Below are 16,695 nucleotides of genomic sequence, written 5' to 3'. Positions count from 1 at the left end.
TAATGTTTATTTTTATCTAAAAATGAAAGGTAGATTAAGCTTTACTAATTCTTCACAAATCGATGCCATACTGTAGCCCTGTGTGAAATGGTCATATGTTACTTTAAGTCCCATAGCGTCAAAGAGGTGACATTATCATCCTGTTACTCATTTATTCACTTGCAATCTATTATAATTTAAATGTATTTTAGAGATTATGTTATCTAATTTCAGTTAATCTAATTCTTCAAAATGGACAGTTGGCTTTAAAAGGTTGTTTCAAAAATAACTGTGTAGTGATGAGGTGCCATGAACTGTTCTAAGTGCTGTGTGCAGACTATTCATTTAATTCTTTACAAGATTCTAAGAGATAGATGCTGTCATCAACCCTATTTTACAGATGAGGAAACTGAACAACGGAGCAGTTCAGTAATTCCCCAAGGTCACATAGCAGAACCAGACTCAAACCTCCACAGTTTGGCTCTGGATCCTGTGTGCTTAGTTACCACACTGTGCTGCTCTCCAGGCAGATAGTTACTGAATGAACTCAAACAAATTCGGTAGATAAGGATAGAAAATTTAATGCCATAACTTAGAAAGTAAAGGCCATCAAGGACTCTTTTCCACTGCAACCTACTTAAATATTTTTGTGAAGATATCATTTTCAACTTTGCTAGCTATTTAAATACATACCCAAATAATTGCACATAAGCCCAGACTACCAATTCACTGTATTAGGATCTATAACCCACAGTTTACCAAAAAAGCATGCTGAAGTCTCATTTAAATATTAGGATTTTTAAGGAAAAAAATTAGTATGTAAGACAAAAATTTTAAATGTTCACCTCATCTTAATTGCATGGTTTTTTTGTTTTTTATTTTTTTTAAAGATTTTTATTGGGGAATTGGGGGAGGGGAACAGGCAAGTTGCTGTCCTTTTGTTCTTCAGTCTAGTTGTAGAGGATGTCACTTCACTGGCCCATGTTGATATTGTGATCACTGCGCTCTTCCCGGCTGAGGCAGTCGATCGCCGGCCCTTGGATGGTCGCTCATGGTAGCTTACGGCAGCTCACTGCAGCCCCACTGCAGCCTACGCCATCGCCGGCCACTCACGGCAGCCCAGCTCCAGGTCGAGCTGTTGTTCACCATCTTAGCTGTAGAGGGCGCAGCGTCACTGGCCCATGTGGGATTTGAACCGGGGCTCTGCTGCTCAGAGCTCGTGCTTGCAGCCAGCTCTTAACCAATGAGCCACTCGGCCGGCCCTCACATGTTATATTTTTAATGTACACGATGTAATGCAATGCATATAATTTTAAAACACGCATATATTAGGGATATACATGTATTCTTAAGTGATCTTATTGATGCGTATATGATAAATATTTGTGGAGGGGATGTTTTTTAAGATGTAGAGAAAAAGCCATTAGAGAAAGCAAGGATAGGTCATTGTGTTCAATAAGGAATTGAAAAATCGATGCTCTGACCTTGAGGAGGGCGGCATTTTAAAAAATTTGTTTTCCCTTATTTTAAACCTGTCATACCTTTGATTTTCAGAACCAGCTGACAAAAACACATGATAAGTTTCAACCCTAAAGAATGTCTTTTTTAGAAAATGAGCATTCAGAAATAAGAGTTTGGAGGAAATCATCCCAGACATTTTTTTGCATGAAAGCTATATACTTGAAGGATATAATTTTAGGTTTTAGGAACTTGAATGAAAGTTACTATTAAAAATCAAGAAGGGCTGGCCGAGTGACTTGTTGGTTAAAAGTTGGCTTGGGAGCATGGGCTCTGAGCAGCAGAACCGCCGGTTCGGATCCCATATGGGCCAATAATGCTGCGCTCTCTACAGCTAGGATGGTGAACAATAGCTTGACCTGGAACTGGGCTGCCTTGAGTGGCCGGCGACGGCGTAGGCTGCAGTGGGGCTGCAGTGGGCTGCCGGAAGCTACCATGAATGGCTGGCAGCCAGCATGAGTGGTTGGCAGCCGGCATGAGCTGCCAAGAGCCGTTGTGAGCAGCCGTCCAATGGCTGGTGACCGACTTCCTCAGCCAGGAAGAGCGCAGTGATCACAATACCAACATGGGCCAGTGAAGCGACGTCCTCCACAACTAGACTGAAGAACAAAAGGATAGCAACTTGTCTGTTCCCCTTCCCTGATTCCCCAATGCTGTTCCCTCCCCCAATTCCCCAATAAAATCTTTGAAAAATATATATGTATATATATCAAGGAAAATGAAGGAAAATTTCAAACTTATGAATCAGATTGGAAGTTAGCTTCTTTGAAGAAATAATAGTAGGCTCAACCTTTAGTGTTTCTTTAATGGGGTTGGTGAACTTAAGTAAAAGACCATAACCGAAGACCTCAAAGAATTGATTATAATGTTACCTGTTGCTTTTCATTCAGAAGATGAGCAAGAGGCTGACTTCCAGCTTTCTGTACAAAATATAGACTCCCTCTAGTTCCTTGGCCTGTCCCATTTGCTTCTTGTACTTTTTATAATTAGGTCATACTTCATTATCATAAATTTTTCTAATATACTGTGAGATACTATCTTTTGTTTTTATCTACCTACTGTGTGGAAGTTGTTAGAGTGCCCTGTTGCTTATTTTTTAATAAAAATGTCCAAATTGTGGAGATCATATCTTCTCTTCAATTGACAGAGCCATAATTTGTTGGTCATTAGAGTCTCTAGACTGGTACAAATACTAGTATTGGGTTGTCAGAAAAGTCATGACATATTTTTTCTATGTTTTTCATTGCAAAAATGCGTCATGACTTTTCCAACAACCCAATATTTTCAGACTAATTAATACTGAATCATTGGTAAGCTAACCTTAGTAATCATGTAGATTCTACTGCAGGTGTCCTTAGCCACTGGATAAGCTTTATTGAGGTATATCCATAGTTATATTTATGATCAATAATATTAATGCATCATTACTATATACTCCATCCAGCATTTCTCTGGAAAGCCTTTATAGCATCTTTCTTTATGAAATCAGTTCTTGGCTCTTATTAGCAATGTGAATGGGGAGGTTATACATCCTCACTGGGCCTCATGCCCATTCCTTTTTTGTGATATTGTTTAATTTGTTCCTCTGTTCCCTGAATATCTTGTAAATTGGTAATTAGATCTAGATACTTGATAAAAGCTTAGTGGTTTTGTTTTGTTTTGTGAGACAAGAATACTTCATAGGAAGTGCTGTATATTTCTTGGTGCATGACATCACGAGACATAAAAGTTTGGTTGTTCATTTTTAATGATGCTGCAATGCATTGGGGGTGCAGGTCTGAGCCCTCCAATTTAACGTTCCTTATCAATCTTTAACCCAATACTTTTAAAATCTATTGATAATTTTTGCCCAATCCATTATCACAACCATTTCTTCTGAATTTATTAGCTGGAGTTACTCTATCAACAGGAACGTCCTTCATCACTGTTTAGTGCCCCCTGAAATAAGGTTCTCATAAGAAAGGCAAGAGAAACTTGCTTTCCTTTTATATACAGTTTGCAACCTCCATTGGAGACTAATGAAGGGTTTTTTTTATGTTATTATTAAGTCATAGCTTTTTGTGTAGCTGATGTGCTTTTTATTCATTGTAGTAATTCTTTTTGATGAAAGTTGGCTTTTGTATCCCCACTAAAAGATGCTCTAGGCCAATCTTGTACATCGTACATTTCCTGTCCCAGACCGTGCGTAGCCCGGGGGAAAACGGTTTTTAGTGGGCACAGTCGGTGTGGGGGAGGCTTATTGCTGCTGGACCTTTCCAGTGGACAGAACTTGAACACACACATACACATTTACAAAAAGGCATAAGTTTATACTGATATTTCTAATTCTAATTTAAGTTCACAGGGCTTTTACTCTTTGATTTGTATTATTGTCTTTTTTCTTGTACATTAATAAATTAGATTCCTATATTAACATAATTCCTTGCTTGCTTTGTCCTACACTATATCTGTACTAGTTTCAAAATAACAATATCAATAGGTTAATTTTAACGATGTGACTACTAAATGCTATTTAAGATTTCTTTGTTGTTCTTTTTATTCTCAGATTGTATTTCAGGAGGCATGTATAATAGGAATTCTGTGTTTTAAAGTCGCTTGAAGTAATTCTTTTATGTTTGTAGTTCTACCACCAACTGGATTTACATTTAGGTTTCATTTATTTCTATTTGTTTTCAGTTTTAGGAATTTCTTTTTTTAATAATTTTTAAAACTTTTTAAACTTTTTACAACAATGTACATTCACAGGAATCTCACTTTCATTTCTCTCCACTTTTCCATCTTTCTCTATAAATATTTTGATTTGCTTTAAATTTATTCCTTTTAGTTTTTAAATATAAGGAAACATATGCATCTGTGGACATACATTTGATATTGTCTATTGTGAAACACTCTTCTTTGCCTAGCCTTTTTATGTTAATATATGTGTGATGTCACCACATAGCACTACTATGAGAATTGTCCTCATTCATTTTTTACAGTATCAGAGTACTCCCCAAATCCTCATTCATTCACTTTTGGGTGTTTTATCAGCTGACTTTGGGAGCCAGTATCTGTTAGTGGGAAGGGAAAAGGAATGCAATCAATATTTGTCAAACTATGTGTCATTTTCTTTGTAAGGCAGGATTATTTTTCCCCATTATTAAAGGGGAGGAAATTGAAGTTCACTGACGTGTAGTGACATATTCCAGGTGACATGGCCAATAAGAGATAGATCCATAGTTTAGGTTATAAATATGTAGCTGAAGTTCATGTCTCTGATATAGCAAGAATAACTGACCTAGATTTCAGTGGTTGTTAGGCTGTCACATTGATGATTTTTAATGTAACATTTCAGAGGATTTTGTTTTTCCTTGTTTTTTGTTTTTATTTTTTGGATGGCACTTAAGAACCTGATAGAAAACCTCACTTTTATGTTTTTTAAAATAATTACATTTTTAAATGTACGATATATAAACTGCTTGGTATTACAACCAATACTATAATAATGGGAATTTAAAAAGAAAAAAATTATCCAGAATCTGAAACCTTAAGTAATCTTGCTATTCAAACTGTATAGTTCTTTAAATCAGTTTTCAGAAAGGCCAAATTTATTACATATATTTTCCTTCAATTTTAACTTGAAACGGATTCCTAGAGCATCCAATTAATGTTAAAATGGCAGTTTGCAGTCAGAATAATTATTTCTACTCTCAGGTACCTTTCAATTTATGACAATCATAAATTCCCTGTCTTCTCTTTCTGTTCTCTCAACTATACACATGGAAATTTTCTGTTTTGAAAATGTGTTGCCCTAAATTTAACCCCCCCCCTTTTTTTTTTCTATTCTAGTTTGGGAATACCTGCTACTGCAATTCAGTTCTTCAAGCACTTTATTTTTGTCGTCCATTTCGGGAAAAAGTTCTAGCATACAAGAGTCAACCTAGGAAGAAGGAGAACCTCCTTACATGCTTAGCAGATCTGTTTCATAGCATAGCCACTCAGAAGAAAAAGGTTGGAGTAATACCTCCCAAGAAGTTCATAACAAGATTACGGAAAGAAAATGGTAATCCTTCTACTTCTTAATGTATTGCTTACCTAACAGGAAGGTTGAATATAGCATACTACAGTTCAGCAAGCAGTGCCTGAACATCTTCTTTATGCCATTGCAATACCAAAGGTGATGTTACAACCTTTAAGGAAGTGCTAGTTTAGTGAGGAAGTAGTCAAACAGTACTTAACATGAGCAGCGGTTAATGTTTGAAATGTGTTATATAAAATCAAATCCTGTATGCCAGGAAACGAGAAATCATCATTTCTCTTTTTTTGCATGCTTAGCTGTTCTATCCAGAATGAAGTTGTTTTCATGATTTTCCATTTGTTGTTTTCATAATGCTTTTATGTATTTAACTCATTTGAGCCTTACAATAACCTGATGTAGAGAGCATGTTATTTCCCTATTTTAACCATGAAAGAAACAAGCTAAAAAGCTTTGCCAGGAGTCACATGCCAGGGAAAGAAAACAGCCAGAAAAATAAATCAAACTTTCTGGCTTAGGGTAGGTAGTTTTAGTCCCTCTCACCACTTTTAAAAATACTGATTAAACCTCACTTAGCTTTTCTCTCTTAAAATATTTTTGATTCTTTACAGCAAGCCCATAAGTTAGACATTATTTTACTTTTCATGAGATAATTGAACCTCAGAGTAGTGAAGATAACTTGCCCGGGTCCCATACTTCTCCCTGACATCTAAACCCAGTGTTCTGTGTAGCATGGTGTGCTGCCTCAAAAAACTCAAATGGGATTTAAGTAACATGTACAATAGAATTCTAGGCATTTCCATCATTGTAGAAGTAAAACTGAGTGGTATTTTTAGTTGGATTTGTTACCTATTAAAGAGAAAGATCCCCACAGAAATAAAATTTGAGAAATCTTTAAGGTTGGTTATTAACACATTGTGGACTGTGACGCAGATTTGTGTCTATGTCTTTAAATGCCCCGTCCTCAGTGTGTTAAATCCTGCCCTTGACTCAGGTGACACTGTTCATTATCACATGAATTGAGAAAAGCCTGGGTCATACCTAGTTTTCTAAACCAGAAGAAGATTCTGAAATAATATGGTTATAGGCTATCGCATATGATACACGTGTTAAAGAGTTTGTTCATTTTCTCCATATGCAAATATAGAGCAGTTGATTTTTTGCTCACAAAAATTCATCTTTTTTGTGTTTCCCTGATGAAAGCTAAACATGTTTACTTTCTTAGATTACAGATCAGTAGAGTATCTTCTATTTTTAAGAAAGCCAAATATCACTCCGTTAGAATGTGGACTGAGTGATTCAAGTCTTTGCGGCATTTTCGTCTGTATTGGTATACAGCTTTAACAATTTCATCCTGGTAGAAAATTCATGCACATGACAATTGATCATGCCATCCTTTCCCAGTGATTTTGTTAGTCTTTTAGAGAGGTTCAACACCAAAAGCATGAAACTCACACAGAACACACAGTATTTTCTTTTTCATTTAACAGTACATTTTTCTTGACCTTATTGTTTAATATATTGCATGTACTCTGTCTTAGTTGGGATGCTATATAACAAAAACACTCCAGGTGGTTTATACAATAAAACAGTGATTTCTTACTCGAGGTTGGGGAGTCCAAGATTAAGGTGCCGGAAGATATTCCATGTCTGATGAGAGCCTCCTCTTCCTGGATTGCAGACAGCTGGTCACCTTCTTGCTGTATTGTCTTGTGGTGGAGAGAGAAAGAGAAGCAAGCTTTCGTGTCTCTCCTAAGGGCACTAATCTCAGCCCTCAAGACCAGATGACCTTCCAAAGGTCCCATTTCCAAATAGCATCACACCGTGGATTAAGATTTCAGCGTATGAAGGGGGCAGGCACATGCATGCTCCATAACATGACCTTTCAGTGTGCACTATGTTTTTAAAATGTATTTTGACTCATGATGAACACAGAGTTCATTACTGTGTTTTGAAAGTTCTCTGTGGTTAAATACCTATGACTTTGTATGTTTGCTTGTCAGAAGCTGAGATAAATAACAGTGTTTATAATTTTTAATTGTTTAATATTTTCTCAATTCGTGTGTGTGTGTGTAGGCAGAGTAAACTGATGCACAATACACTTCTTAATACTTTGTTGAATGAGGGTGATTCCAGAATGAATGTTTCAGACCCATCTTTTCATAATAAGTTTTATTTCATTTTTCTATACTTTCAGAAACAATATTTAATAGAAAAGCATTTTAATTATTTTGATGTTGCTGGCATTTATAGGTGTGTTTTGAAATATATTTTTGGCTTTTGAATTTCTCCCTGATAGTTATACAGAGAAGAGCATACAAATCAAAGAGGATTTAAGAGGTTATTCACTGTATAACTCACCTGAGATTTTGTTTGCTGGTTTCTTTTAAATCTCTGGAAAATAGTTTGCCTGTTGCAGTATTTCACTAATTTTCGCTGTTGGACTGTTCTTAAATCAGTTTCTTTCCATGTTATGTTAAAGCCTTCATGTTTTATATTCTCAGTAGATATTAGCTCCATATTTTTAATTACTATTGCTTTATATAACTAATCATTTTGGTATCTCTTGGAAAAAATATTTTCATTTCAGTAATGAATTTTTGTTTTTAAATTTTTCACTTGTGTTAGTCACAGCATAAGAGACTATGGTCCAGTGCTGCTACGTACAGTGATCACACACACTCCATAAATGTTATCTGTGATGGTGGGCCACTAGCTGAATGTTTGAATGAATTATTATATATTTAGTTCCTCCTGGGTGCCAGGCACTGTGCAGAACTAGGGATATAGAAATAAGACAAAAGCCTCTCCCTTCAGGGAGCTGACATTCTAGTGAGGAAGACAAACAATAAACAATTATGTAATATACTGTGTCATAGCTATGATGAACAACAGTAAATCAGGAAAAGGTGGCTAGAGAATGAGGGAGTTGATAAGTGACGTTAGATGAGAGATTTGAAGTGAGAACCAAGCCATTTGAAGATCTGAGGCCAAAATATTCTAAGCAGATATAACAGAAATTGCAGTTGCCCTGAGTGCTTGAAGGGCAAGGGCAGCAAGAAAGTTAGTGTGGCTAGAGTGGGGTCAGATGAAGATAAAATTAGAGAGAATGGCAGGCTCTAGAGCAGCGGTTCTCAACCTGTGGGTCGCGACCCCTTTGGGGGTCGAACGACCCTTTCACAGGAGTCGCCTAAGACCATCGGAAAACAAAAAGATATTTACATTACGATTCATAACAGTAGCAAAATTACAGTTATAGAGTAGCAACGAAAATAATTTTATGGTTTGGGGTCACCACAACATGAGGAACTGTATTAAGGGGTCGCAGCATTAGGAAGGTTGAGAACTGCTGCTCTAGAGCTTGAGTTTTATTGTGAAAGTTCCGGGAAGCCATTGGAGGGCTGTGAGCAGATAGGCAGGTGATGTGCTCTGATGTGCATTAAGGAAAGACCCCTGGGCTGCTGGGTGGCTGGCCATGGAGCTGAGTGGGATGGGCAGGGAGAGCAGCCAGGAAAGTGTTGCAGTGATCTAGGTAAGAAGAAAGGAAGTAATGTGCTTAAAATGACTGCCTCTAGGCTATCTGTTATTTTGGAAGAAGCACACAGGTTGGAGATGTAATTATGTTAGCTAGAGTTGACTCAGCTGGAGATCTTGGGGTCATTTCAGGTGGGCTGCAGCCTCAGATCAGCTGGCCTCTGCAGCTCTGTGCTCCGACACATTAAATCTTAGCAATGTACGTAGTTCAAATTGTTGTTTTGGGCCATATTTACTCTTTTCATGTGATCTTAGCTGTTTCAATCCCTACTGTTCCTCTGTTGCTTCGTTTGTTCGTTCATTCATTTATTCATTCATTCAAAATATGTCAAGTCCATCTACTGTGTGACAGGCACTGTTCTAAGTGCTGGGGAAACAGCCGTGAATGACATAGAAAGGGTCCTTGTTCTGAAGGCAGCTGTATGCACATAGCAGTGTTTCAGGTGCTGTGGAGAGAAATAAATGTAAATATATATTTAGGTGTTAGTCTTCTTCAAGTGAGGAGACGTTAGTTGTTCACAAATAATACTTATTAAATGGATTTGAGGAATTTCCTATATTTATTTCAGTCTTTTTCCTCCAAAGGAGCATGAACGATATTTTGTATAATGAAAGCTATAGCTATTTCTGAATTATGAAGAAAATATATCTGATTTTTACACAGTGATTTAGTTTTCATATTTTTTTACAGTAATGTTGCAGCTATATCAGGACTGTAATAGTTTCTACATTTCATATACATTTATTTAATAATGTAATTGTCTGTCTCTCCCACTAGACTGTCGGTTCCATGATGGAGGCAACCCATTTGTTTTTGCTCACCATTATACAATAATCCAGCATATAATTCAGTTCCTGGCACATAGTAGGTGCTTACTAAATATTTGTTGAACGAGTGAATGAATGAATGAATTTAATTTTCCAAAGCAAGTTTGAAGTACACCTTTTCCATTATGCTGCTTACAGTGGAGAAAGCAAACCATAAGAAAACCAAGATTTAAAAAACTAAACTTAATACAGCTTACAGGGATTGTCCTACGGCCATTTAGTTGATGTAGTTTTGGTGTTTGTGCAGCCCTGGTTGCTGTTTTTAAAGCTGTCGTGGCTGCTCTTCGACAGGCAAGATTCTGGCACATTCAGCCTACTATATTTATAGAAGATACACCGTATATTATTTTAAATATTTCAACAAAATACTTAAAGAGTATTTTCTGGTTTCTTTTGCATCTCATTTCTGGCACTTTCAAGTCAGTTGAAGTATTTCTGTGAATATGAAGTCATTGTTCTCTATTGAAAGATCATCCAAAAAAAGATGTTTCAAGTTCTTAAGAAACAAAAACATTGGCACAGTTTTACTTTACATAAAAAGTAATTATTCAGAAAACATGCATATATGCTAAAATATTTTTTTTTACCAGGGTAAAATGAGACACTTTAGACTGTGACATTGAGCCATCATGTAGGTAAATATCCAGTATAGTGAATTATTCAGCTCCCACCTTAACTAGGCAGTGTTTATAAAAATCTTTTTACTTACTGGTCCTCTTGCATAATCCTTCGTTTTAGAGTCTCTGTGACTTTTCTTAATTTGTTTCCACTTTCCTTAAGCCCCCTAATCAACTCTAGCATGACTTCCTTCCAGTCCTTGTCTTAATGGACCGCTTGAGGTGGGTGGTTGCAGATAGGTGAGTTGGGGTGGGAGAATGAATGAGAGAGGAAAGCTCTTGATTTTTAAGGGGTTCACGTGCACATAAGGAAGCTGCCTAGACACTGAAAGTGTGGTTAGTGCAGGAGTTGGGGTGGACAGAGAAACCAGGAGCCAGTCATGAGTGGGTGCGTGGGGCAGGTGACTGCAAAGATAGGAGGGTTAAGGGTAATATGGCCAGATCTTAAGAACTGTTTTGATTGAGGGTGAGTTTTTATATGTGAGTGGAAGTGTGATGGTTTAGAAGTGGCAGGAGGCAGCTAGAAAATGCCAAAGGTTGAAGAGATAGGGAGTTTTGGACAGAGACCGGTTCCTAGAAGGAACAACAGAAAGGGTGAGGAGAGAAGCAGGTCCCCTGGATGGGGAAAGAAAGAGGGTACAGTGACCCAGTGAGAGTAGTAGAGGACAGGAGACTGGGGTTGAGGGGTGGGGTGTAGTTCAGGGGTGGAGGATTATTGCATTGAGAGGCGAGGTTAAAGTAACTGACTTCTGTTATCTCAGCCTTGGCCTAGCTGATCCAATGGCAGGACCATTTGAGGGTTCCAGGCACGACTTGGCTTGGTCGCAGAGAGAAGGGTGGGCAGCCAGGATGTGTGCAGAGGTGCAGGCTGTCTCGGTGTCAGGAGTAGTGCAGTGACTTCTGCTGTGAGCAAGGGGTGGTTCATGTTGTCACAGTGCTTTTGATTTACTATTCCTCATGGGCAAAAACCAGTGGACACACCGTGGACCACATTAAAGGTCCGTTAGATGTTAAGTCCAAGTAGGCTCAGGCAGTAACTCATAGAATTCAGGGCTTTTACTGTTCTTAAAAGTAACATCAGGAGTTTTTTTAAGGCTAATCAAATCCCTTAGGACAGATTTACAGCAGAGAAATCAAGTCTGGCTCCAACTGCATTTTAAATATGACTGTGTTTGATTTGAGATCTAACAGAGAGGTTAATAAGTTATATTATTACTTAATAAGTAAATTGCCTGTGACGTGTATGATTAGAGGTAGACCCATAACATGAATCCAGACAGCCTTGCTCTAGCAGCTGCACCTTAAATGTCATACTTTTTTAAGGTCTTTTTGATACCAACATTAAACTAATGCTTTGTTTTCTCTTAATACACCGCCTGAAGAAACATTTTCACTTGTTTCCATTTTATTTTTACAATAACCTTGCAAAAGGAAGATGGCATTTCATTTTACAGATAGGAAAATCAAGACTTTTGATTACCGTGGGGTTGAATGTTTTTTCATGTTTCTTAATCCTTTTAATTTTGTTTCTATAAATAGTTGATTTCTAGTCCTTTGTCCATTTTGAGTTTTCTTTCGTTTAAGCTCTTTATATGTTGAAGATGTTAATAGTTTTTAGGCTTCACTGTTTTTTTTTTTTTTTTTACCTTTTAAATGATTTGTAATGCATAGAACTTAATTTTATGCAGTCATATTTATCTGTAGCTGTTGTAAAATGTAATTTTTTATTATTTACATCTTAGACTTTCCCTAAATTTTCTTCTATATTTGGATTCTTTCACTTAAAAAATGTAAACTTCAGTCTTTCTGGAATTTATTAAATGTGCATCGAGGACCCAAAGGAGGAATTTCCTAACCAGGAAACTTCTCAGTGCGTTGACGGAGCTGTAGGTGGTGGTGTGTGCAGCGTGGTGGGGTCGGACTGCCTGGTCTGGGTCCTGGCTGTGCCGTTTCCGGCAGTGTAACTTTACCCCATCTGATCCCATTTCCGTATTTCAAAAATAACTTTCAAAAACAATAGCAAAGCGTTGTTAGGTTCAAATGAGATTCTGCCTCTGAAGTCCTTGTTCTTTAATTTTAGGATTTATAATGCCAAGCACAGGGTAAAACACTTATTGTTAACTGTCAATATTTCCATGATAATTATTCTTTTGTGTAACTACAGGGGCTTATTTCCTGGAGTTATAAAACCTCACATTTGGAAGGGCCTAAGAGATGATCTGGATTCAGTAGATAATTTCTGCTAGTATTATGTCTTAGACCTGACTGCACATCAGTCTCCTGGAGGAGCTCTGAAAAGCCCCAGGTTGCAGGCCTCACTACTACTAACTCAGACTCTCTGGGCTGTGTGGCCTAGTCATTTGTAATTTTGATGGACTTTCTGTGTGACTGTTATGCATTTGACTGACATCAGTAGGAGGTTGTCCAGCTTCTGCTTAAAAACTTGCCATGTTGTAATATTTGTGGAATAACAGATTAGATGAGCTAATAAGAAGTAATTGTTTCTTGTCTTCCCAGTATAGTATGTAAATACATGAGGATAGGTTTTGCCGTTTCCTCGTGGATCAGTTAGTATTATAGTTTTTAGATGTGAAAGGTATGTATTTATTTCTTGTATATCACTAACACTGCCAAACATTCTTACTTAGTTCTGATGGAATATGAGATATTCTTTTTTTAATTTAGTTTTTAATGAAGTTATTCTGAAATAATTTTCTAATATATTTTTATTTTTAGAGCTTTTTGACAACTACATGCAGCAAGATGCCCATGAATTCTTAAATTACCTACTAAATACAATTGCTGATATTTTACAAGAAGAGCGAAAGCAGGAAAAACAAAATGGCCGCTTACCTAATGGTAACATTGACAGTGAGAATAACAACAGCACACCAGACCCAACTTGGGTTCATGAGATTTTTCAGGGAACATTAACTAATGAAACCAGATGTCTTACTTGTGAAACTGTAAGTATATCATAACATTTTGTATGTAAGAAACTTAATTCATTATCGTAAAAGTTCTTTTGAGGATAAGTATGAGATAAAGTTGAAAGTTGTAATTCTTAGATTTAGGATAATATTAAAGATACACTTGTCTGTTGAAAGGAATCTCTCTGCACTTTTTCATAATGCTACTTCTGTGACTACCTGAGGTGACACAAAAATACTTATTGCAGTTTGAGCTGTTTAATTTTGTTTCAACTTAGGAGCCTATAGAGAGAGCCATGTTCTAGAAATTGTCTTAGTTAAGCTCATCAGAAACTTACAGGTCAGGGAGGTATATTTGTTTTCACTTTCCCACAATTATGTTTATTGTTTATGATTGGAATGAAAACTAAAGCATACTGTGTACACTCAAAGAGGGGAAAATGCCCACTTACTGGATACAGTGTCCTCCCTTATCCATGGGGGATGCGTTCCAGGATGCCCAGTAGATGCCCGAAACCTCAGATAGTAAGCACCAAACCCTATATGTGCTGTGTTTTTTCCTATACATACACATGATAAACTTTAATTTATAAATTAAGCAAAGTAAGAGATTAAGAACAACTAATAAAATACAAATATAAGTATATTTATTTATAATCAAATATAAATATAAAAAATAAATACAAAAGAATAATAGAACAATTATAACTATACTGTAATAAGAGTTATGTCAGTGTGGTTTCTCAAATATCTTAATTGTACTGTACTCACCTCACTTAAAGGAAGCACTTTACGGCTTCTCTTTGGAGTACCCGAATTGCCAGCATCACTACTCCTGTGCTTTGGGGCCCCTACTAAGTAAAATAGGGTGGCTTGAACACAAGCACTGTGATATGGTGACAGTTGATCTGATAACTGAGATGGCTACTAAGTGACCTAAGGGGTGGGGAGTGTGTGCAGTGTGGAAACACTGGATACAGGGAGGATTCATGTCCTGGACGGGATGGAGTGGGACAGTATGAGATTTCATCACACAACTCAGAATGGCGCATAATTTAAAACTTATGAATTGTTTATTTCTGGAATTTTCCATGCGATATTTTTGGACTGTGATTGACTGTGGGTAACTGAAACCATGGAAAGCAAAACCCATGGATAAGGGAGACTACTGTACTTTGTAAAGATGTGGGAAATAGGGAAGAAGCTTGAAAATTGATTACACATAGGATCAGATAAACCAGCACTCCTGGTTATAGTCTTACCTTGTTACCTAATGTATCTCACTTGAATGAAAGATCAAACTCTTACTGAAGCATCCATTATCCAATTTTGACAGTTGAGCCAGTAATATGTCCTTTGTAGCATTTCCTCCCCTTCAGTACAGAATCCAGTTTAGAATTGGGCGTTGCATATACTTACAGTTTTTTCTTTAGCCTTCTTTAATCTGGAACATTTTTGTAGTCTTTTTGTCTTTTATGACATTTACAAGGTTCATTGGGAAAGGGAGTTCAGAGCAAGGAAAGCAAAAGAAATGTTTTATGGATGTTTGGAAGAATAACAGTGCACTTGGTTGACTAAATCAGATAAACTTACACTGGCAGAGACTAATAAGGATCTGTCTTTTCTTTTCTAAAATAGACATCAGAAAAATTGAATGGAACACACAGAAAGTTCCCAAACACCTCCTCCCCTCTGCTTTCTCCTATTATTAATGTACTGCATTAGTGAGGTACATTTGTTGCAATTGATGAGCCAACATTGATACATTATTAACTAAAATCCATAGTTTACATTAAGGTTCACTCTTGGTGGTGTGTGTTCTGTGGTTCTGTTTGTTTGGACAAATGTGTAATAGCATTACAGTATCACACAGAGTGAGGAGTTCACTGTCCTAAGAGGACTCATCCCTCCCTCCCGCTGGCAGCCACTCATCTTTTTACTGTCTCCATAGTTTTGCCTTTCCCAGAATGTCATATAGTTGGAGTCATAGAGTACTCAGCCTTTTCAAATTGGCTTCTTTCACTTAGCAATATGCACTTACGGTATTTAATGTCTTTTCATAGTTTGCTAGCTCATTTCTTTTTATAGCTGAATTATATTTCATTGTATGGATACACCACAGTTTAGCCATTTATTTACTTACTGAATGACATCTAGGTTGCCTCCAAGTTTTGATCATTATGAATAAAGCTGCTATAAACACCCAAGGCAAGTTTTTGTATAAACATAACCTTTCGACCCTTTTGGGTAAATACCCAGGAAAGCAATTGCTGGATCATATGGTAAGAGTATGTTTATTTCTGTAAGAAACCCGCCAAACTGTTTTCCAAAGTGGCCATATCATTTTGTATTCCTACCAGCAGTGAATGAGAGTTTCTATTGCTCCACATCTTTGTCAGCATTTGGTGTTGACAGCATTTTGGATTTTAGCCATTCTAACAGGTGTGTAGTATATATATGTCTTTGTTTTAACTTGCAGTTCTCTAATGACGTATATGTGAAGCATCTTTTCATGTGCTTATTTGCCATCTGTGTATCTTCTTTGGTGAGGTGTCTGTACAGGTGGTTTTCCTGTTGTTGAGTTTTAAGAGTTCTTTGTATATTTTGGATACTACTCTTTTTTTGGATATGTCTTTTGCAAATATTTCTTCCCAATCTGTGGTCTGACTTCTCATTCTCTTAACAGTGTCTTTGAAAGATCAGAAGTTTTTAATGTTTTAATTTTAAGATTTAATTTTAGTAAAGTCCAAGTTTTTGCTTCGTAGAAATGCTGTTACTGTTCTTTTCTTTTCTTTTATTTTATTTTTTTATAGCTTTACTGCTAGTTCCAGCCCCCTCCTTTTTTTCCCCTCCCAGTTCTAGGCCTAAGGAAGTACAATATAAGGGGAGGGGAAGACAGGGACCCAAATCAATCTGGATTAAATCCTATATTGGCTCTTCAATTACTGTACGACTTTGGGTCATACAGTTAGGGAATCATTATTTCCTCATTTGTAGTGTTGCTGATAGCTGGAGTTATTGTGAAGATTGAATGAGAACATGTAAGCATAGGGCATACTCATAGTAGGCACTCAGAAAATGTTCCCACTTCTTCCTAAAGCAAGATGACCATATTCAACCTCAGGGCAAGCAAAAACAAACAAAACTGAAAAAGAAGCTGACTCAAAGTAATCACAAACTAAAGCAGTTCCCTGGTATCAAACATAAGATAATAATACTGCCCTAAGCCGTCACTTCCTAATCTGTCTTTTTGAATCTGTTTGCCAAGCAACCT

At 36.9% G+C, this 16,695-nt stretch overlaps 1 protein-coding gene across 1 annotated transcript in view; it reads left to right on the top strand.

Moving 5' to 3' along the window:
* LOC109395209 (ubiquitin carboxyl-terminal hydrolase 12-like) overlaps positions 1 to 13,457 on the top strand; it is a gene marked incomplete at its 3' end in the record, with an annotated part of 66,373 nt that extends 52,916 nt beyond the window's left edge. The window contains exons 3-5 of the mRNA XM_019666045.1: positions 5,326 to 5,539; positions 9,825 to 9,911; positions 13,228 to 13,457. Of these exons, the coding sequence (XP_019521590.1) occupies positions 5,326 to 5,539; positions 9,825 to 9,911; positions 13,228 to 13,457 (531 nt within the window). The remainder of the gene's footprint in view (positions 1 to 5,325; positions 5,540 to 9,824; positions 9,912 to 13,227) is intronic.
* Positions 13,458 to 16,695: the final 3,238 nt, after the last annotated feature.

This window comes from Hipposideros armiger, unplaced genomic scaffold (genome assembly GCF_001890085.2).
Source record: "Hipposideros armiger isolate ML-2016 unplaced genomic scaffold, ASM189008v1 scaffold_459, whole genome shotgun sequence".
Taxonomy (NCBI): Eukaryota; Metazoa; Chordata; class Mammalia; order Chiroptera; family Hipposideridae; genus Hipposideros; species Hipposideros armiger.
Note: the sequence above shows the minus strand (reverse complement) of the source record. Positions and strands in the feature narration are given on the sequence as shown.